Here is a 24,081-nt window from a genome sequence, read left to right as displayed (position 1 = left end):
TGTGACTCGACATTTCTTACTTTCGTTCCATCATTCGTCTAATAACTTTCTGACCCCTCTTCTGCATCATTATCAACGCCGCAATAACTAGTATCCAGTAATAAGGGACTCCATACATCCCAGTTTTGCCCGAGGTCCACCAATTCGATATCTCTAAGAGCTGTCTGGCGTCTTGACCTACGCCATCGTTCCATCTCAGGCTGGGTCTGTCTCGTCCTCCCTTAGACTTTCCGGGCTAGATCATCCTCATCCATATGGATTAGGTGACCCGCCCACCACAACCTCTTGAGCCTGATTTTATCCAAAACCCGACAGACGTGGTATGGCTCATAGATTTCTTCGTTATGTAGGCTACGGAATCGTCCATCGTCATGTAGGGGGCCAAAAATTCTTTGGAGGATTCTTCTCTTGAACGCGGCCAAGAGCTGGCAATTTCTTTCTTGCTTAGAACCCAAGTGCGCGGATTCCATCGTCATAGCTGTTATCGGCGGTGATTTTTGACCCTAGATAAGAGAAATTATCAACGGTCTCAAAGTTGTAGTCTCCTATTTTTATTCTCCTCGTTTGACCAGTGCGATTCGATGCTATTCGTTCTTTGTTTTTGACGATGACATTACCACCATATATCTCTTCTTGCCTACATTGGTTGCAACCCAAGATTTACCGCCGACTGCTGAATCTGGGTGAAGTCAGTTTGTAGGTCTCGAGTCATTCTTCCCATGACGTCGATATCGTCAGCATTGGCCAGTAGTTGGGTGGACTTAAAGAGGATGGCGCCTCTCATATTTGCCTCAGCATCACGGATCACTTTTTCCAGGGTCAGGTTAAAGAGGACACATGATAGGGCATCTCCTTGTCCTAGACCGTTGTTTATGTTGAATGGTTTCGAAAGCGATCCTGTTGCTTTTATCTGGCCTCGCACATTGGTCAGGGTCAACCCAGTCAGTGTTATCAACTTCGGGTTCGGTACTTAGAGGTGAAACGCCCATTTCGGCAAATATTCGTTTCTGCTTGCAAAGAAAATTGCGACGAACAAGCTCACACAAAGCATGCACGACATTCTGGCATCATACGGAGCGCGGGCGCCCCTACCGCGGCCTGTCAATCACATCAGCTGTTTCGCGGTATCGAGCTAATGTCCTAAAAACGAATCGTTCGTTGCCGGCAGTTTTCTTTAACAAACTATGAATCTTTTTCGACGCATTCCCACATTGGTGCAAGGCAATAACCACGATTCTGTTTTCGTAGTTATCGAACTTCATCGTGTTATCGTTCACGCGCTACTGACCTTCTTAACCTGATAGTCTGACGCAAGTGGGGAATGGTTAGGTACTCTCCATACGACTGACAGAACTTTCGTCTATGCTATGTATATTGTTATCACGTCCGACGGGGAGCTTTTTCAGGTCGAGGATTGTGTCTATGTGCTGTGTCTATGTATATATTATCAAAAAACCGTTCTTCTAATATTAGAAGCGCGTACTAGGTGTACGTTGCTGCAAGAAAGCTGAAGCTGCGACACAGCTTCTCTCGCTACCCTGGTGGTTAGTCGTGAGTACCTTCCACGTAGACTTAATCCCACAGTCTTACTACGGATTGATTTTATGTCCATAAACACCGCGTTTGAGCCCCGAAGGTCTGTATTCATTTGAACGTAATCACAACCCCCATGAAACTCCTACTAGGGGCCAGCTGGAATAACCAAGCTAAACTCACATGCGGAATCAGGCGCTGTCCCGGTTCCCAGTATGCCCGTGGTAAGGTTTAGTGACCTATTGCTGCTTCATATGAGTCCTCGTACAGACTCGGGTCTGATCGCCCTAATTAGGCCTTTGGAGCATTCACCTACTACATTACGGCCAGCAAACCATAGTGAGTAAAGCGTATCCAGATGCCACCATGTGGAGGATTTCCTCGCGCACTTGGTTTTGGTCTGAACGACAGGGTTGCTGCCCTATCTTCCTCACCGCCACTTCAGCTTGATCGTTCTGGATCTAATGCCTTTATCGCGCCTAACTTCACATCCATCTCCTCTTCCACCACAAAGTGCGTGTCATTTTGCTTAAGGAGACCGAGTAGTTTCGAATGATTTGCCTTGAACATCGTCATCAGGGCTTCTATTTCCTCGATGGATACTTCGCTGATCTCCGAGATGGTCAATCATTCCTATAATTCCTTTCCAGGATCTCAACCTGTTTAGCAAAGTCCTTTTGCTCTTTTAGTGGTGCTTCGGAGGGGATATAATTATGTAATGTAATTTTTCATCATCATCAACGGCGCAACAACCGGTATCCGGTCTAGGCCTGCCTTAATAAGGAACTCCAGACATCCCGGTTTTGCGCCGAGGTCCACCAATTCGATATCCCTAAAAGCTGTCTGGCGTCCTGACCCACGCCATCGCTCAATCTTAGGCAGGGTCTGCGTCGTCTTCTTTTTCTACCATAGATATTGCCCTTATAGACTTTCCGGGCTGGATCACCCCCATCCATACGGATTAAGTGGCCCGCCCACCGTAACCTATTGAGCCGGATTTTATCCACAACCGGACGGTCATGGTATCGCTCATAGATTTCGTCATTGTGTAGGCTACGGAATCGTTCATCCTCATGTAGGGGGCCAAAAATTCTTCGGAGGATTCTTCTCGCGAACGCGGCCAAGAGTTCGCAATTTTTCTTGCTAAGAACCCAAGTTTCCGAGGAATACATGAGGACTGGCAAGATCATTGTCTTGTACAGTAAGAGCTTTGACCCTATGGTGAGACGTTTCGAGCGGAACAGTCTTTGTAAGCTGAAATAGGCTCTGTTGGCTGACAACAACCGTGCGCGTATTTCATCATCGTAGTTGTTATCGGTTGTGATTTGCGACCCTAGATAGGAGAAATTGTCAACGGTCTCAAAGTTGTATTCTCCTATCCTTATTCTTCTTCGTGTTTGTGTTTGACCAGTGCAGTTTGATGTTGTTGGTTGATTCGTCTTCGGTGCTGACATTGCCACCATATATTTTGTCTTGCCTTCATCGATGTGCAGCCCAAGATCTCGCTCCGATTGCCGCCTGCTCGATCTGGATGAAGGCAGTTTGTACGTCACGGGCGGTTCTTCCCATGATGTCGATATCGTCAGCATAGGCCAATAGTTGGGTGGACTTGAAGAGGATCGTACCTCTTGCATTTACCTCAGCATCACGGATCACTTTCTCGAGGGCCAGGTTAAAGAGGACGCATGATAGCGCATCCCCTTGTCGTAGACCGTTGTTGATGTTGAATGGTCTTGAGAGTGATCCTGCTGCTTTTATCTAGCCTCACACATTGGTCAGGGTCAGCCTAGTCAGTCTTATTAATTTCGTCGAGGTACCGAATTCTCTCATGGCCGTGTACAGTTTTACCCTGGCTATGCTATCATAGGCGGCTTTAAAGTCGATGAGGGGATGGTGCAACTGTTGCCCATATTCCAACAGTTTTTCCATCGCTTGCCGCACAGAGAAAATCTGATCTGTTGCTGATTTGCCTGGAGTGAAGCCTCTTTGCTATGGGCCAATGATGTTCTGGGCGTATGGGGCTATCCGGCCTAGCAAGATAGTGGAGAATATCTTATAGATTGTACTCAGCAACGTGATACCTCTATAATTGCTGCACTGTGTGATATCTCCCTTTTTATGTATGAGACAGATAATGCCTCGTTGCCAATCGTCAGGCATTGATTCGCTGTCCCATACCTTGAGCACAAGTTGATGAACCACTTGGTATAACTGGTCGCCTCCATATTTAACCAATTCGGCTGTAATTCCATCGGCTCCTGGCGACTTATGATTTTTAAGCCGATGAGTTGCACGGACTGTTCCTCCTAAACTTGGTGGTGGCAGTATTTGTCCGTCGTCTTCAGTTGGCGGGACCTCCAACTCGCCGATGTTCTGGTTGCTCAGTAGCTCATCAAAGTACTCAACCCATCGTTCTAATATGCCCATTCTGTCGGAAATCAGATTTCCCTTTTTGTCTCGGCAGGATGAGCATCGAGGTGTATACGGCTTCATCCTGCTGACTTGTTGGTAAAACTTGCGCGCCTGGTGCGGTTGCTCCCTGTACTTTTCTAGTTCACAGACTTGTTGGTTCTCCCAGGCTTCCTTTTTCCGTCTGTGAAGTCGCTTCTCCGCTCAACGGAGTTCGTGATAAGTCTCTGTGCGTGCGCGCGTTCTTTGAGAATGCAACATTACTCGGTATACGGCATTCTTCCGTTCCGTTGCTAGCTTACATTCATCGTCAAACCAGCCGTTCCGACTCCTTTTGCGGCTGAGGCCAAGTATCTTTGTGGTCGTATCAATGATAACGTTCTTCAGGAGGTTCTGAAAATCATTTGTTGCTTCATCTTCAGGACATCTGTTAGCTGCGGTTATTGCGGCATCCATTTCCCCATTATAGGTGTTGCGAAGAGCTGTGCTGTGAATGGCTTCAGTATTAACTCTCAAGTAATTGCCAGAGGGAATTTTAGGTGGTATTGCAATTTGAGCCCGGAGCAGCCAACGAGATAGAATATTGGTCCCTGTATGTTCTGACATTCATCAAGGCTGAGAGGTGACGGCGTTCAATCAGCACGTAGTCAGTTTGGTTGAAAGGGGTCCCGTCTGGAGAGGCCCAAGTATGTTTGTGGACCGCTTTCCGCATAAACCAGGTACTCTTCCAATAACCATTTCGTGCGATGCTGCTATCTGAAAAACCCGCAGTTCGTTATCATGTTCCAAGAGCAAACACGCAAATCGTTATTCCGCTGTCGTTGCCGAATTCGTCGTTTTAAAGTCCATCTTGTCAGAGTTGACCCCCCCCCCCTTCCTCATTACAGGAGGAAAACGTATCATCTTGAATTATTCCAGTTTTGAACAAATGTCTTAGCTTACTGATCCAATGCCACAGATTCTATTAAGTCGAATCTACGCCAACAAATAGTAGGAATGCATTATCAATTTTTATGTTTTTCGATATAAACTAAGTCTATGTATGTATATGTAATGGAAAACTGTTAGAAGCGTATGCCGCGGTCCGCGTGTGACGGGATTTCCCCCACACCATGACGCCAGAGAGTCGATCCCCTCGTGTTTGATTTCTCTGATAAAAGCCGCACTTGGAGGTACAGCAGTTCCCATGTCCTTATCCATAAAAGGTCTCATCTGATCCCGCAGGGCAGTCGCCTGTTTTCTACTTAACACCTTGACTAGTTTGCGGTGTCCGGTTTGTATAAATTCGATCACTCGAACTGGCATCAAGTCAGTTCACAGTGCACGTTTCTGGCTTCCCTTTCTTCCGCCTGTTCCGTAAAAGGTGTGCAGGAAGCTACTAACACCCCCTACCCCTTCACTGCGCTATCCTCAACGCGCAACTCCAGTCTGGGAGAGCGCACCGAAGATACTGAACATTGCTCTATATTTTGTGAGTCGAAGACCATCATTGTTCTTCACTCTCAAAATGGAGATAATGGTCCACAATTTCCAGATATGAATGAATTTCAATCTATCTAGGAAAAAGTGGAGCACCTTATGGTGACGTTCCCGCAGCACATTCAGACTCTTTTGGTCCAGTTGAAATACCAAGCTGAAACCTACCACGCTTATAGGTTTGTCCTTCATGGCATTCATGAACTTTACCCTTCAGTGTCCAAAGTCCATGCCCGGGTTCTTTTCAATCAACATGCGCATGATGTCCTCTGCCTTCCTTTGAGGGCCTGGTACCCAACATTCGACATATTCTGTCCTGCGCAGCTCAGTGTTCACAATAGTGAACTTGGGCCGACCGCCAGAACTCAAAGCTGAGAATACCTGCTGGAGCCACTATAAGGCAGCCTCCTCGATGCATTCCAAATAAAGAAGCCCATCGCGAAATCCTTGATATTTAAATCTTGGCTTCGTTTTAGCCTCCAGCATTTTTTTTAAACAGGCATTCCCGGAGGTTAGGTAAATTGTCCCTCTGATATTTTACCATCCATGGAGGAAACTCCCACGGCAACGGCCAGAACTGAGGCTGCAGCTTCCGTAGCTTTCGCAGGATTGTGTCTATGTACACACAGGTCGCTTTTTCATTATCGTTCTTCTAATATTAGAAGCACGGACTTGTAGTTGCTGCGAGGAAGCTGTAATTGCGACATGGCTTCTCTCGCTTCCCTGATAGTTTAACGGGAGTATCTGCCATGTAGACTTAATCCCACAGTCTTCTTACGGATTGATTTTATGCCCATACTCAGGGCTCCGCTTTGACAAGCACAGACGCCACACACCACATTTGAGGCCCGAAGGTCTCTGTTCGCTTGAAAATAACCACAACCCCCATGAAACTTTCACTAGGGGCCTACCGGTATAACCAAGCTGAACTCACATGCGAAATCAGGGGCTGTCCAGGTTCCCCTTAATACCAGTATTCCCCTGGTAAGGTTTAGTGTCCTGTTGCCACTTTAGATGAGTCCCCGTGCAGACTCAGGTCTGATCGTCTTAATTAGGCCTTTGGAGCATCCACCTACTACATTACGGCCAGCAAACCATAGTGAATAAAGTGTATCCCGATGCCACCAGGTGGAGGTTCTCCTCGCGCACTTGGTTTTGATCTGAACGACAGGGTTGCTACCGTGTCTTCCTCGCCGCCACCTCAGCTTGACCGTTTCTATTTATTTAATTAACGGACAACAAACAGAGAAAATTCCAATTAATTATTGTCCTCAGGAGGAGGAGAAAGCAAAAAACTTATCCTACGTTTAAAACTATTTAAAGTAGGGAAGTTAAAAGGACCAAGCTGTTTTGCATTATATTATAATTTCAGCAAAGCCTGGGAATCGGGGAATAAAAATAGACGTAGAGCTCCGCGAAGGGCACGTTGAAAATGTCTGCGTTACGTGTGTTATAAGACGCAGGACGGCAGGTGATCTCGTCAGCGGCGGAGCAGTCCATCAGGCCCGAGGAAAGTTTAAAGAATGTGCATAGATCCAAATAGGATCTACGCTGTTGTAAGAAGGGAAGGTTCAGAAAGCGGAGGCGGGAGGGGTAATCCACACGAGGGAAGCTTTTCTTAAAGAAGAAGGAACGGGTGAATTTACGTTATACATTTTCAAGGGCAAGAAAATCACAGTTACGGGAGGGTGACCAGATCACGGAGCAATACTCGAGGGTATTTCTCACGAGGGAATTGAAGAGAGCTAAGGAGGGTTGGATGGAGTCAAAATCAGAGGAGGAGCGAAGAATAAAGCCTGACAATTTTGATGCTCGATTGATGACATCGAGGCAATGGGTGTCAAAGCGGAGCTTATTGTCGAAAGTGAGTCCGAGGTCTTGAGTGGAATTTAAGCAGGATAAGGAATGTCCGTCAAGCGAATAAGAGAAAGAAGTGGGTGAGGATTTTAAGGAGTAGCACATAGAGTGACACTTTCTGACGTTTAGCGCTGAAACATTAGTCGAGCACCAACGAACCAGAGTGTCCAGGTTATTCTGAAGTGAAACACAGTCCATAAGCGACGATATAGCGGGAAACAGCTTAAGGTCGTCTGCATAGAGCAAACAGGGACAAGTAAGGAGGGGAAGAAGGTCGTTAATAAAAAATAAAAATAGCAAAGGACCCAGAATGGACCCCTGTCGGACGCCAGAAGAGGGGGATCAGGAGCGGGAAGTACAGCCGTCAAAAGAGACGCGGCAGAATCGGTTGGAAAGGTAAGAGGCAAGCCATAAAACAAGTGGTATTGGAACGTTTAGGGACGAGAGTTTGGATAGAAGTATTTTGTGATTTACAGTGTCGAAGGCTTTCGCGAAGTCAGTGTATATGGTATGCACTTCTTGCCGTGAATTTAGACATTTGGCGACAAAGTTGGTAAAGTTAAGCAGGTTGGAGGCAGTGGACCTACGTTTAACGAAGCAGTGTTGCCCTTTCACTATGTGTTGGCCAAAGTGGGTGGACAACCAGTCGCTGACATATCTTTCCAGGATTTTGGAACAGGAGGAGAGGAGAGAAATGGGACGGTAATTCTCGGCAAGCGAACGATCGCCACTTTTATGAATGGGGATAATGAGAGCCTCTTTCCACAAGCTGGGAAAATGATTCTCTTCAAGGCTTTTGTTGAAAATAAGAGATAGGGGAAGGGAAATGGACTTAGCAGTTTTGAGCAAAAAGAGATTTGGAAGACCATCGTAGCCAGGTCCGACCTTGGCATCAAGTTCGCCAATGAGGTATTCGACAAGGATAGGAGTAAGAAGGGGAATGGTAGGCGATGCGGGGCAGGCTACATCTTCTATCGGGAGGGATTCGGAGGAAGGGGGAGGAACATAGACTGACGAAAAGTAGCGGCAGAGTAAATCACAAGATAATTGAGGGGAGTTAGCTGAGAAGCCAGAGAATTTAATGGACGGAGAGGATAACTGGGCACGGCAGCGGGAGTTGCGAATGTGGGACCAGAAAGGTTTCAGATTTCCGCGCTTTAGTGAGTCTTCCACACTGGTCAAATATTCGTTTCTGGACTTACGTATTAAGGATTTGACCGAGAAACGAAGGGATTTGAAAAAAACTAAGTCAGCAACGTTTCTAGAAGACAGGAACTTCTTTCTCGCAATCTGTTTTTGACGTAGTTCTTTGTGAATTTCAGTGGTGAACCAGACGGGGTAAGAGCGTATGCACTTAGGAGAGGAGGGAACATAACAAGGAAGAAGATCAGATAAAATGGCATAGAAAGTGTTGAGTGCTTGGTCACATGTAAATGGAGAGAGCAGGGGGACCCAGTTGATTGACGCCTGGGCTGAATTCAGACCTTCGAAGTTCGCCTTACGAAAGTTGAACTTGGTAGGCTTGCGAGCGACAGGAGAGTGGAGTCGAGATATCTGAACATCGAACTCGAGAGCAGGATGATGGGCGTCAGGGCCAACGTAAGACGGAGCATGAAGGGATTGGGAAAGATAACGTACAGGAAGGTTAGAGAGGACAAGGTCAAGAGTGCGATCTAATTGGTTTCAAGAAAGGTTAAATTGGAGGGCGCCACAGGTGTACATGAAAGTGGATAGAGGAAGGGTGGGTCGAGTTATTAGGGAGGGATGGAAGGCCTGGAGTAACGGGCCAGGAGAGCATAGGAAGATTAAAGTCACCACAGAGGATGAAAGGAAGTGAGGGAAAGAAAACGGTTAGGGCCTCTGATAATCTGTCGAAGAAATCCTCGTACAGAGAAGGCGGGCTTAGGCAGGGAAAATATACACACGATATGATAAAGGGACATACGTTTGGCGGAAGGAGACGTATGGTAACAGAATCGTAGGAGGAGCAAAAGATGATTTCGGCACGGAGAGGGGACTTAACAGCTATTAGGGCAACTCCGCCAGTTGTCTTGCCAAGCGCAACGCAGTCTCTGTCACAACGAAAGATAGAGTAACCTTCGAGGAGCTCAGAATCAAAAATCTTGTCATCCAGCTAGGTTTCAGAAATGCAGATGACATGATGTCGGAATGCTAAGGCAGACAGTTTGAAATCCGACAGCTTGGTCCTTAGACCCCTTACATTTTGATAAAATAGCGTATAGTTATTGGAATCATTCAAGTTCGGCGAGGCAGGCGGGCGGGCCGGAAATTTTCACGAAGCTTAGACCTCTGATAAGGCTTAACGAAGACCCCCTGTGGCCAAAAGGAGGATTGGACGATAGCATCGAAGTCATGGGGATATGTCACTTTGAAGGTAGCTATCACTCGGTCAGGAGAGCCATCCTTCGTCAGCTTCACACAGGAAAGAGGTGACAAAGTTGAGTTGCTTTTCCTTCTGATATAGGCCAGAATTTCGTCGGGCGTAGTGGAGTACGCTAGCCTTGACACGAACAGCTGTTTCGGCGGCGAGGCGACGTTCAATTGGGGGCCGCTCGGACGACATGAGGTCGGAAAGGCCTGCGGTTCAGCGGTGGCGGGCGTCGATGATACACAGGAAGAAGCGTCCGGTGTTGCTAATGCTGCGACTGTAGGATAAACGCCAGAACTTCGTAGCGCATCCGATGTTGCGTAGGGAACTTGTCCCTCGGATGGAGGATTTTTTAACAGGCTAGCGGACGTCATCGGGTTGATACCATCTTTTATGGACACACTGGAATAGTGCGTGGCAGATAGAGGCAGAGAATTAAAATTAGTCGACCGGGGCGATTTAGGTATGGCGTCAGTTTTGTTGGCTGCAGTCGCCGGCGAGGTATAAGCAGAGCCAGTCAGCGGCATCTCAGGAGCTGAGACTACCCTGGTATTAGATAAAGCAGCAGCTTGCGGGGGCAGAATTGTCGGCGATTTTGAAACTGCAAGTTGAATCGACGCCAAAAGTCGCCGTGTGTTGATGAAGCAGCTGAATTGCATCCGATAGGGTGGTACCGCAGCAGGCGTTACAACGATAGGTAACGTTAGGTGAAAATTTAGCCCGAATATCTATAAACGCAGAGGGAATACCCAAGCATTTAGCGTGGAAGGTCGCACCACAGTACCCATCTGGATCCAATGCCTTGATCGCCGCTAACTTCGCATGCATCTGCTCCTCCACACCAAAGTACGGGTCCTCTCGATTAAAGAGATCGAGTAGTTTCCGATGATTTGCCCTGAACATGGTCAACAGGGCTTCTAGTTTTTCTTCATTTCTTTCATGGATATTCCATTGATCTCCGAGATGGTCCATCATTCCTATAATTCCTCTCCAGGATCTCAACGTGTTTAACAAAGTCCTTTTGCTCCTTAACTGGCACCTCGACCATGACTATTCGGGTATTGTTTTCAATAATTGGAGACTAGGAAGGTTGGGTTAAGGGATTGGGGATTGGATCAACACACATTTGATTATAATAAGGTATAAAGAAGAATGCAAACCTTATTCAGAACAACAACGTAGTTTAGGCTGCAAATATCCTTGGAAAGGACATATTATAAGTACCAATTGAATTGTGACATAGTCGTGTAATTTTCGTCAGGCTTAATTGATAGTTCAGATTTACTCGCTTAGCACCAACGAACCGGTCGTGGTTGTCCTGACTAAGAGGATGATAATTGGACCGGTAACGTCCCTTTCTGAACTCGGTGTTTAGTTACAGTAGAGTAAGGCCGTATTTCTGACTTACAGCAAAAAAGGAATGTTCCTTATTTCCACCATAATGAATACAGAATCTAAGTGGAGTAGTCCTTTTTTAGCTTCCTACTATTCAGCCTTATATGCAACTAAAAGTTGAAACAAAAAAGATACTCATTGTCTTCGTGTTCCGCCAATTCAATCGGATCAAAAGGTTTACCATTTGTAGAAAACAAAAACCCAAGTATGTCATCAGTCTAGACTCAATCCTAAGCAGTTAAGTCACTAGATTGTCGGTCGGAACTGATCAGTCCAAAAATGGCTTCAGCGTTGAATGCGATCTAGTGACTTTCTAGAACTTGATCCTATTCACATGTATCTTTCTCAAATACAATTCCTGGGACCCCATAATCAAAAGATCTGTGCACGTTTACCTACCGAAATAAAATAACAAATCGTGCAGATATTGCAATTATTCTAAACGATCCCTTCCAGTGGAGTTCGATCCTGAAGCGATCCGTGTCAGGATTGCTCAAATGCGAGTATTATCTCCAGGGCTAATACACCCATAACGCACGATCCTCTTATTACTTTCGATTTTTATCTTGCAAGGGGCCATTATTATAATATACACGGCTATGTGATCCACAGCCTCCTCAGGCTCCAGCTCCGACCATCAAGATCACCGGAGAGGAACATGTGTTGCAGCGATGTTATAGTGGCGATCGTTTTACAGATCTTGGCGGCAATCTAAAGAATTTAAGGTTCGACTGGACAAGGTGATGTTATCAAAACCGCGGCGGAGCGATGAAGTGAATGTTTAAGTAATTTTAAAATTCATGGTTCAACCTCAAGCGAGCGTAGTCAAATAAATTCCACGATCATCGCTCTGGGACGTGCTTAGCGGACGAAGGTCAATATTGAAAAGGATCGGAAAGCATAGCATCCGAACGCTCCCTCTCCAGAAAAAAAGACGATGAAATACGTGCAATCTTAGTGGACTTAATAAGGATTACGTGCACTCAGCTCCGTATCGGAGTATGGTACGAGGCAATTCCATGTTTACAAATTGCTAATAAAGACACGCGCTTTATGGGACAGAAAACATGTTTCCATGCCCAACGGCTGCAAGTGAGAACAGTCCCAGGTTGCGTCCATTCGCGGCCTCCAGCATCACCAGGCATCACTAGTTGGAATCGATTTAAAATTAAATGAGAAAGTGTTAATGTGACAAATACTCCAGTTGGACATCTGTAATTATTAAGTGTTTTTATTGGCTAATTAAAGTGTGATTATTGCTGGAGTCTGCCAGGATTGCACCATTCCATTGAGCCCACACACATAGCTCGACTCGGGCGACTATTGGATTCGCAGTTCTGCGTGGTGTAGGCTAACATGATTGGACACTTGCGATTCTGGTTAATGCTCAATGCTTCTAAGCATAATCAATTGACCATGGGAACGATATCTGTTTGCAGGAATGAAGCCTATTCGCTTCACTTATCCAAATGGAGTCATATGTTATGAAAGCATATGAAAATGGTCAGTAAGGAATGTGTGAGATCGTAAGAGCTCCATGTATGAGATCCGCAATCGATGGCCAAAAGGAACTCTACTTTAAAACACCAATCTGGACAGGGAAGGTTAGTGTTATGCGATTGCAGAAAAAGAAATTTAGTTAGTGATCTAGTGTTAGGAAAATCTGTTTTAAAGTATTTCTAGTAGATACTCCCTGAAGCCTTTTTTGGCATTCAAAAAATTTTAGGTGGTATTGGGTGGGGACGTTAAGATCATCTAGTTGATCAACAACTTCATAATAGGCCACAGGCACAAATTCGAGCTATTTTTGGAGAACACAAGCCTAACATCCTGCTCCTGTTGAAAGCCAGATTGCGCTATAAACACAATCCTAGCTTCCTCAATGGTTCTTACCAATAGGACACAAATTCATCCCAGAAATTCCATCACTGCAAGCGGCACCACAATTCTTATCTCCAAAAAATCCCATACACCCAACTTTTTCCACTCGCGAACACTTTCAGACCAATCGAAGCGAGGATTGTTTCTTTCCATGCCTAAACTTCCACAGCCCTTCATAACCCACGATATGGTAAACATTCATATAGCATAAACAAAATCTGATATCAACCGTTCCCCCTTTAGCTTACTCCTAGCTGCAATGCGCAATATTCTTCTCGACACGTCCGCCGCAGCTCCGCCGCCCGAACGGCGGAACTATAGCGGGCGCGTGTGGGATTCACACCCACTACAAACCACCCCGGTCTCTCCAGCCCCAGCCCCGCGGGGCCACCATTGAGGTATTACTTCGCGGGGTAGGTTTGCTCTTAGGCACTCATCCTTCACCTATTTGCAGCTTTCCTCCTTCTCTGTTCCTTCAGCAACTCCTCCTGCATTTCGATGATTGCGGAGCTAACCGCAAGCCACTTCTCCTCGAACTCCAGCATCTCAATAACGAAGCTCTCCGGGGTCCCGCTCCTGCCCAGCACCTGGTTTAAGCTCCTTCTCTCCATCGCAAATCATGGGCAGTGAAACATCACATGCTCTGGATCCTCCGGTATGCCATCGCATCTGGGACAGTTCGGAGAATCATCCAACCCAAAGCGGTGCAGATACTGCCTGTAGCAACCAACGTGTCCCGTGAGGAATTGGGTAATGTGGTAGTTGGTCTCCCCATGTTTTCGCTCAAGCCACACCCTAATGTTGGGAATGAGCCTATGCGTCCACCGACCTTTCGTAGACTCGTCCCATCTGCGTTGCCAGAGATCATGCGACTCTGACCTTGCCGCATTTCTACGCTGTGCATGCCCCTCCATATGTCTTGCATTGTACAGGACACTCATTTCTTTGGCCAGAATGTCAACCGGGATCATGCCTGCCACCACCAATACTGCCTCATCTGATGTGCCTCTAAAAGCACTGCAAACCCTCAAAGCCATCCGCCGGTAAACCGAGGTCACCTGCTTCCGTCTTTGAGAGTTTGCAAGCGCCTCTGCCCACACAGGCGACGAGTAGAGCAGGATGGAGCGCACCACTCCGGCTAGCACCAACCTCCGGCGATGTTTCGGTCCACCAATATTTGGCAACATTTTTGCAAGTGCCGTGGTGGCACTGGCTGCCTTTTGGCATGCATACTCCAGGTGTTCCCTAAAACTCAATTTGATGTCAATTATTACCCCCAGGTATTTGATAGCCGGCTTTGATACGACCGTATGTCCACCGACCTCCACTTTTACAGTGTTATTTTTCCTGCGTTTCGTTATTAAGACCGCTTCCGTTTTCGCGCCCGTCAAGGTCAGCCCGGCCTTTTCTAGCCAGGACTTTACCGCTCTCACTGTTTCCGTTGCGTAAACCTCCACATCTTCTAGGTGTTTTGCTGCAACAACCACAGCTAGGTCATCAGCAAAGCCGACAATCGTAGTCCCCTCTGGGACGGGAAGAGCAAGCACCCCATTATACATGATATTCCACAACAGGGGACCAAGTACCGATCCCTGTGGTACCCTGGCTGTGACAATGTACTCTTTGGGGCCCTCATTCATCCGTCCCGTACCAGAGAGTCCTCTCTGAGAGGTAGTTTTCCACCAAATTCGCTAAGTATCCGGGGACACCTATGTCAGCCAACGCCCCTTTAATTCTATTCCGGTTGGCCGAGTTGAATCCGTTTTTGACATCCAACGCCACCACGGCACAGCAGCCGCCAGAAATCAGTGCACCTTTTGCCAGGTTTACCACCATGCCAATTGCGTCCATCGTAGAGTGGGCGCGTCGGAAACCAAACTGGCGTTCCGACAAACCATTGCTGGCTTCGACGATGGGCAGGAGTCTGTTGTAGATGACTCTCTCCATCATCTTCCCCATTGTATCCAACAAGCAGATAGGACGATACGAGGCTGGGTTTCCAGTTGGCTTGCCAGGCTTCGAAAGCAACACCAACTTTTGCTTTTTCCACTGAGCAGGGAATATTCCTTCTTTTGCAATATTCTTCTCTAATATATGGAATCCATAGCCTAGATAGATCAATCCGTGAAAAAAATCTACACCACTCACCACAATAAAACCACCCCCTGACTCCCCCCAAGCCCCGTGGAATCACCGTACGTATTACATCACGGGGCGGAGTCAGCTCATTATAGCTCGGTCCCCTTTTGTCTCTACGCGGCATACGTAACCGCGCTTTTCTATTCTCCACTGCTTTTCGCAGTTTGCTCTGGATAGATACAATCATGAAATTGATCGCATTCCAGTCATTCTGACATGCGAGCATTCTTCGTACCAGATTCTCGGGTACAAGTACCTCTCCTAGAGTCTCCTCTAGATTCTTCCTTTCCTCCACAAACCTTGAACAGTGGAAGAATACATGCTCTGGGTCCTCTAGGACTCCATCGCAGTTTGGACAATCGGGTGAGGTATCTAGTTTAAACCTGAACAGGTACTGGCGATATCCCCCATGCCCCGTGAGAAACTGAGTAAGATTATAGTTAATCTCACCGTACCGTCTCTGCAACCACTTCTTGATGGCAGGGATGAGCCTGTGCGTCCACCGACCCTTTCCCGAGCGTTCCCAACGCTCTTTAGAGATTTCTCCCTTTCGGCGTTCTTCGTCTGCGATAAAGTAGAAATAGACTTCGCATTATATATATTCGTCATCTCATCTGCCAAGATGTCAATGAGCATCATTCCAGAGATGACGAATGCTGCATCATCTGAGACAGTACTTAATGCTGAGCACACCCTTAGGGCTGTTCTTCTGTAGACTTAACTCAGTTTGTTACCGTCAAATGTAACTTGCAATGCCTTTCCCCAAACTGGAGCTGCATAGAGCAGGATCGAACTCACTACCCTAGCTATAAGCAACCTGGAAGCATGCCGTGGCCCTCCCACGTTCGGCATCATTCTTGCCAGGGCCACACTCGCAGTGGATGCTTTGTCATAGACATACTGGACGTGTTGCTTATAGCTAAGCTTGCCGTCTATAATCACTCCCAAGTATTGGATGGCAGGCTTAGAAGTGATGATATGATTCCCAATTTGAATACGCGTAAAATTTCTTTTACGGCACTTGGTGATGCCGACCGCTTCCGTTTTTTCCTCCGCAAGTGTCAGACCAGAACTCTCTAGCCGACCCTTAACAGCACTGATCGCTTCGCATGAATATAATTCAACATCTTGGAGGTGCTTTGCGACCACAACCAGCGCTATATCGTCGGCGTAACCCACCACCGCGGCTTCCTCTGGAAGGGGAATATTAAGAACATCATTGTACATGATGTTCCATAGCAGTGGGCCCAGTACGGAGAACTGTGGGACACCCGCGGAGACAACGTACTCCTGGAGTCCGTCATCGGTGTCATACCAAAGCCTCCGTCCTTGTAAATAGTTTTTGACAATAGCTGCAAGATGAGCGGGAATACCAATCTTCCCCAGAGATTCCCGTATTAGGTTCCAATTGGCCGAATTGAATGCATTTCTTACATCCAGGGTCACTACTATGCAATACTTGCTAGTACTGCCCTTTCCGTGGATTGCATCTTCGGCCAAGCCAGTAACCATTTTGATGGCATCAATAGTTGATCTGGCTTTACGGACCCCATACTGCTCATCTGAGAGATCTCCCTGGCTCTCAACAACCGGGAGTAATCTATTATAGATTACTCGCTCTAGCATTTTGCCCACAGTGTCCAAAAGGCAAATAGGTCTGGAGGAGGTTGGCTCACCTGGAGGTTTGCCATCCTTAGGCAGTAGCACCAACTTCTGTCGTTTCCATGATGCAGGAAATATCCCCTCGGATATGCACGCTTCTAACAATTCAGCGAACATGTCCGGTCTGGATTTCACGGCAAGCTTAAGGGCCATCTAGACCCGGAGCTTTGTTATCTCCTATCCTAGCGAAGATCTCCAGCAATTCGTCACTGGTGGCTGGCGGTATTGCCGTCACATTCAGAGGTCGCTGGAAGCTGTCTATGCCCTTCTCTTGCTGTGAGAATAGCCCCTGGATAATTTTTAGCAAGAGTGAAAGGCAGGTGATCTGCGGAGATGATCGGCCTCACGCCTCACGCCCCATCACGATTCTATAGGCGCCCCACCACGGGTTTATGTCCGCTTCCAAACAGAGTTCCTTAAAGCTTTCCCTCTTGCTCCGTTGGATGGCGAGCTTGAGGGTTTTGCGGGCTTTCCTATAGGCGCGCTCATTTTGCCCCTGGTCAATTCTGCCTACCGCTCTCTGAGCCGTTCTTCTGGCTCGGTGACAGGCTGAACGAAGGCTGACCAGTTCAGTATTCCACCAGCAGTTTGTTCTTCTACTGGGGAATGAGCACCTCCTAGGCATGGACACGTTGCATGCTTTGGCGATGCATTGGGCCACATGGGCAGCTCTTTCCGTAGAGGCGCCTGCTTTATTAGGTTGGTCTAACCACACCTCTATGAAGGTCTGCTCATCCAGAGCTTTAGACGACCAGCCTGACATCTTTCTCGGTTTCGGGCATGCCGGTCTTCTGCCCGGTGACTCCACCCACAGCCCTAAGAAGATTGCCTGGTGATCGCTGTGGGTGTAGCCCTTGCTGACGCATCAGGACATATCACGTGCCAGTTCAGGGGTGACAAAAGTTAGGTCTACGATTGAGGCAGACCCCCCTTTCTGAAAGGTGTTTACACATCCTTCGTTGGCGAGAATAATATCCAACTGCACGAAAGCGTCTAATAGACTGCGGCCCCTTGCGTTTGTCTCTCTGCTACCCCAATCACGCGCCCAAGCATTGAAGTCACCAGCAATCACCCTTGGACTACGACCCCTTGCGTCGAGAACAAGACTGTCAAGCATTTCCTCGAATTCGGGCAGTGTTAGGCTTGGTGGGGCGTAACAGCTGTACACATATACCCCGTTTATTTTCGCCCACACAAAGCCGCTGTATGTCTGACCCCCAGTACATTGTATGGCTTGTCGACCAGATGCCAATATCGCTGCTCCACCAATCACCAGACTGTAGCCCATGCGCCACCGTGACGATTTCTATAGGGTTCGCTAATGATGGTAATTTCCACCTCGGATTCCTAGATGGTCTGCTCGAGTAAATCTTGAGCGACCCTACAATGATTGAGGTTTATTTGAATAAACTTCATTTTTTCATACTTTCGGCAATATGCCGGTAATCCCGTCCCTCACTTCCTTCGCATAATAAGCATTTGGGGTCCCTATTGCACGCTTTGGTAATATGGCCTTTTTCCCCACACCTTCTGCATCGATCAGACCGATCAATGTCGCTGGTGCATGCCTTTGCGAAATGACCAAACGCCGAGGCACTTGAAGCCCCTCTTTAGAGAAACCTACTCTCTCAGTCGGCAAACAACCCATCCGATTCGAACCTTCCCGGCTGCCAATAACTTATGCGCTGCCTCCACTGGTAACTGCAATGTGGCCGTTTGAGTATTGCCATAGGCTTTCCGTAAACTCAAAATGGACTCTTCGGCAAGTTCGTCCAACTTGAACTGTTCCATTAGGGCAGTGCAAATTTCTCCTTTGGGTGTCACTTCATCGAGATCGTTGCACTGTATATAGACCTCATGTTTTTGGGGCCGCACTGTGACATTCTCCACAAGTGAGTTTTTAACTTGAGTTCGGAAGCCACCAGTTTTCCCCAAGCTGGTTTTTTTTCAGCTCAAACATGAGGTCACCCTTTTGGGTCCTTCGAATCCCTAGCTCCCCTAGATGATAGTTTAGTCAGCAGTGAGCAGTGAGAATTCCCACTACGATTCGGAGGTTTTTCGTGGTGAGGTTTAAACAATCCCTTGTACGCTTGGGTTCGTATCCCCCAATAAGTACCCTGAAGTGCTCCATTCCTGGTAGGCCCGCCCAGTATAGTTTCCTCAGCCATTCCTCAAGGCTTACCCGTACCAGTTCAGAGTTCACCTGGTTGGACCTGAGTGCCTTGATCGCCGCTTAGGTGTCAGTCAGAATAGCAATGTTCGGCTCCCTGTAGTTCCTTTGGAGATTAAAGGTGGCACATCTGACTATGTGTATATTTCCGCCTGGAATATGCTAATGTGCTTACCTACCCCTGGCACCCGCGCCCTCTGCTGTGAGGGATTCGTCAGTGTACCAAGTATTCAGTTGTTGGTTTAAGCCGCATGTCACAGCCACGTTCTCCAAGTGTGCCTTGTTACTCCAACGTGTTTCAAACTTCTTATCGAAGTGAAGTCGTTGTCATGTTATCCCTTGGTATCAATAATTCGAGGTACCGCCTAGAAAGAATATCAATCTTCCTTCGAATTAGGTACCTCCTCGCCTCACTGATATTCCCGGCCATCGTGAAAATTGCCCTCCTTGCCTGCATCTGTATGTGAAGATGAAGAGGGGCTAAACTCAGAAACACCTCCAGAGATGCCACTGAAACACATGCAAGCCATTCTTTGGAGTTTGTGTAACTCCCTGACTTTTGTACTGAGTTCAGTTCTTTTTGCCCAGATTACCGCCCCATAAGTAATCATTGACCTTACTATTGGAGTATATACCAAAGTAATATCTTCGGGCTGCAGTCTCATTTTTTTCCTACTATGGGCCTACAAGTCATCAGCGCCCTCGTACCGACATGCGTCTTCTAGAGTAATTCCAAATATTTGACCTTTACTTCTGGTTTCACCTCCATGTCATGTAACCTTATGACTCTCAGGTGATCAAGCTTACATTTCCTAGTGAATGGTGCTATGTTAATTTTGGCTGGATTGATACGCAGTTTTACCTTTCTGCACTAGCCACTAGTAGTCCTTAGTCCAGTTTGGATTCTATCACGTAGGGTATCCTCATATTTGCCCTACAGATTAAAACAATGTTGTCTGCGTAACCCTGGACCTATATTCCAGTATTTGGTAGCACGTCCAGGAGTTCGTCCACTACCATACTCCACATAAGCGCTGATAGTACTCCGACCTGTGGACAACCTTGAGTAGTATTCATGATAATAGGATTTGTACCTGTTGGTATTTCTTTTTGCCTACCCTCTAGCATTTTGGCCAACTTCTAGGTCTATCTGGATTAGTACCTGGAAAGTGTCATCTATGTACTTCGGGTGATTTCAGTGGTCTAAAAGTTCCCACTGTCCACCTTGCCCTAGCTTCTGAGCATACCTCGTTTGTTTGTTTCCAGTTCTCCTTTCTTCTCTTTTTATCCATTGTTGGGGTTCAAGGCAGAATGTTGTCGCTTGCCGGCATGGGGTAGGACCCCGGGAAATGAGTTCTGAGAAGCAGGTATATTCTGTTCTCTTCATTCTCGGTAGAGTCCCTTCTTCCTTCTTGGGACGGACAGAAGATATTGCTCCGTCTTTGGCTACAGCTTTATAAGGCCTGGTTCACAGAATTCCCTGAAACTGTTCCGTTTTGCTTCCGTGATCGCATTGCTATACGCAATCAGTGCGTTTTTGTACTTCGGCCAGTCCCCGGTTTGTTTTGTCCGGTTGAAGAGTTTTTGTACATCTGTTCTCATTCTGGCTAGCTTCCTGTTCCACCATGTTACATCCCTTGATGAATTAACTGTCTTAGCCGGACAGCTAGCCTCATATGCGTCAATGACGGCTGTGTTGAGGTTTTCCAGCTACTGTTTCTGTGGTGTGGGTGGGCAACAGGTCTCGGTATGCTTTTCACCCGGTGTCTCCTTCGAGCTGTCTTTCCTCGGCTTTTCCCTGTGCACTTGCACAGGTATGTTGCCAAATCGATTGTTGATAAAGCAACTCCGATGTTTGATTGCCTCCAGGGATCGGTCATCTACCCCAATGGTGAGGAGTCTACACTTGCCTTCCACCTTACTTCTGAAAACTCTCCATAATCACGTATGGAGTTCCTCATTCTGAGCGATTAGGAGGTCCATGGGATCTTCCGCCTCTATTGTTGCGGCGTTCGGGAGAAACACTGTCATCACGTGTGCTCTTGGTATGTCATCCACAGGACATGTAAACAGTTCTGCTCCTTCCCAACCTAACAATTTAGGAACTATGGTCCTAAGCCACTCTACAGTGTCTTCCGTCGCGAAGTTCACCAGTATATGACCTAGACGAACGCGTATTCCGGTGAAGACAAGTTTCGCAGTCCATCCTTTGTACATCTGCCTGATGACGAGGTTTTCGATAGTTTCCCTCCTCCTCACGAGTGAGTATTTGCTCGGAAATATTTTTGGCAGTATGGCCAGTCATTGTTCCTCCGTTACCAAAAATGAATCTCCAATACATTCCGAACCAAACCAAGTACGATCAACGAGAACTTTCTTCCAGAACCCCCCCCCCCCCCGGATTTTTACAAGAACAACTTTTAATGACTTAGTTGGATTGGATGACTACCAAAAGACCAGCCTAGTTGACTGAAGTCCACCTAGAAGGGCAAGCTATCACAAAAATCTAAAAAACCTGATGAAATTTACCGTGAAGGTCCGCTGGGCAGGCTCGGGAATATAGGCGGGATCCTTTTGGACACTTCAGTCCACAGGAGAGGGGGGGGGAGGAATATTGGGAGACATTATTGGGACAACCATGCGAGGCCAAACAGAAAAGAAAAAATATATCGGCTCGACCGCTCGTGAAGCCGGAAAACTCGAAGCCGAGGTTGATCTACGACCCATGACTGATCACATCTTAATTGATTGAAGTGAGGCAGCGTCTGACAATTTGTCTCTGCTCTGGTAAGAAACCGTAAAGCCGTCTTTGCCTAATATTTTTGAAGTTTTGGTGCTAAGCCCTAAACGAGCGGTCCGTAGACCAAGAAAAAGGGGAGTGAGTTGCTTCCCACTTGGTCCAGTCCTTCATTAAGTAGATGCAGACTTAGGACCCCTCAATCCTTAGACAAAATATATTTAGCTCTGTCCAAGCTTTGTCCCAAAGTATGAACGGATTGACGGTCAATATAATTGGCAGTCATGTCGTTTTCTGTGAATTGTATAAAGGAGCATTTAACATCTGCCAGTCGCTTCGGCAGAGGTGAGACAACGTCTGACGATTTGCGCAGAGATATAGCATTTCACATTAGCTGGAGACAAATGCTACAAATGCATTTACATATACACAGCATGGTCAAGTCGACGGTCGACACATGGAATGCATGACGAAAACAACAACAAAATGAGAAGGTTAAGGATCAGTTTCAAATATTGAAAAATTTCTTTATTATTCCTGAAAAATATTAAAGTACGTTCTACAGTTTGGGTATGTGATCAAACATGGATCTTTACTGCCAATCGCAGTAGTGGGGTCTCGACTTTTATGGCTTCACACCTGATCGAGCCGATATTTGTTTTATTTTCATGACATAAGAGGGACTAAAATGTTCAAAAGGGTCCTCTACAAGAAGAAATTTTAGCATATACCAAATTTCACTAGCTTGAAATCACTCAAACAGTTAAGGGAACATTCAGGTCAATAAAAGAGTAACGAAAATAGCCCAGAAACTTAGCAGATGATACTCATTACGAATTGAGGATTAAATTGCTCGACAAGACAGCATTTAGTAGTCCTGATGAACCGGATTAATTTTCGCTATTTTAATTTGATAGAATACAATCATTACCAAGCAATTTGACAATAAATCCAAATTCCAATTCATATTTCCAGAAAATAATCATCATCGAAACGAAGAAACTTGATCCAATCAAGATGTAATGTTGCTTCCCGATCAAACGTACGAAGAGGCCGTTAGCCACTTTGAAAAGTTCACCTTGAAGGATATCAAAGACCAAAAGTTGGCCAAAGAAAATCACAACCCCCTCCGGAACACATCTTCCTCCTCATCGAAGGACGACTACAAAGTGCAAGATGCGAGGTCCTCATCGAGCCATGATTCATCCGCGGAAAACTACAATAGGAACACTTTTGATTTCTTCAACGCTCCTGCCAAATGCTTCGAAACCAGCAATTGCATGCGGCTCCCCATAAGTAATGATATTGAGGATACAACGTCTTCCGGCGATGATCCGCTCTTCAAAGGTACAAATATTCTCCGGGAATGTGAGCTGTTCCTCTGGCAGCACAACATTCGTCCGGATTTCTTCTGTAGATATCATAAAGCGATCAGGTAATTGGAAATAAATCTAAAGTTCATCGGGATGTCGTTGAAACTATCTTTTTTTTCTAGCTCTACTTTTTCCTCTCAATTATCGTCTCAACCATCGAAAAATCGTAGCGTATTGGACGAAAATGCTTCGTTGCAAGAGAAAAGCTATCCAAAAATGCGAAGATTCAGGAAAGCGTCAGCCATTTATACTTTACCTCATAGAAAAACGAAGAAAGGAAGCATTACATCTTCGACAGGTAAGTTTGATTAAATTTCATAAAAGATTCATCCAAGATTCAGGCCAATGACAGATACATCAGATACGCCCTCATTGTAGTCATTGAAGGTTCGATTTATTTTGTTATTTTCGTACTTATACCATAAACTCCTCCCATTGAGCTTAGGATTAAGAACCCAATCCGCTTTCATGACCAGGGAGCGGTTTCTGTCAGAATCTTGACTACGACCTTCCGATCAAGGTTAAGAAGTGTCACAATTGTGCAGTCCTGCGCACCAGCGAACATTTTTGATACAGAGGAGGGGGATGCTTTCTGTAAGCAATTACATGCAGTTGAGGAGGGGCTTTGTAAAGATGACGTTGTGAGCATGATGGATGACCTGAATGTCAATTTGGGCTCTGGCAATCACTTGCTCGGGGATGTGATGGGTATGCATGACCTTGATGACCAGAAAAATAACGATGAAAGGCTTATAGGTTTCTGTAACCTTTACCGCTTTGTCATAGGCGGTACCCTATGTGTGCACAGAGTTTGCCCAAAGAACAGTTGGGTCACGACTGACGGGCAGCGAGCATCTAATCAGACCCGCCATTAGCGATAGATTTCGGAGTTGTCTTTTGAATATGCTTCGAAAAGGACGCAACTGAATCTGCTCGCAGAGTGACAGATTGTCAGTCCCCCTAATTCAATACAAACCGTTGCTGTGATCCGTCTGACGTCCTTTATCGGTGCTGCGGATTGGTGAACGCATGGAGCTGTGAACTATGTTGATGGCCAAAA

The 24,081-nt window shown here is 46.5% G+C and overlaps 1 protein-coding gene across 1 annotated transcript in view; it reads left to right on the top strand.

The window, feature by feature from the left end:
- Positions 1 to 24,081, top strand: part of LOC119646264 (unconventional myosin-IXb) — a 208,577-nt gene that overhangs the window by 50,238 nt on the left and 134,258 nt on the right. The window contains exons 2-3 of the mRNA XM_038046667.1: positions 22,624 to 23,083; positions 23,144 to 23,319. Coding sequence (XP_037902595.1) covers positions 22,671 to 23,083; positions 23,144 to 23,319 — 589 coding nt within the window. The 5' untranslated portion in view covers positions 22,624 to 22,670. The remainder of the gene's footprint in view (positions 1 to 22,623; positions 23,084 to 23,143; positions 23,320 to 24,081) is intronic.

Source organism: Hermetia illucens, chromosome 1 (genome assembly GCF_905115235.1).
Source record: "Hermetia illucens chromosome 1, iHerIll2.2.curated.20191125, whole genome shotgun sequence".
Classification (NCBI taxonomy): domain Eukaryota; kingdom Metazoa; phylum Arthropoda; class Insecta; order Diptera; family Stratiomyidae; genus Hermetia; species Hermetia illucens.
This window is presented reverse-complemented; position numbering and strand designations above follow the sequence as displayed.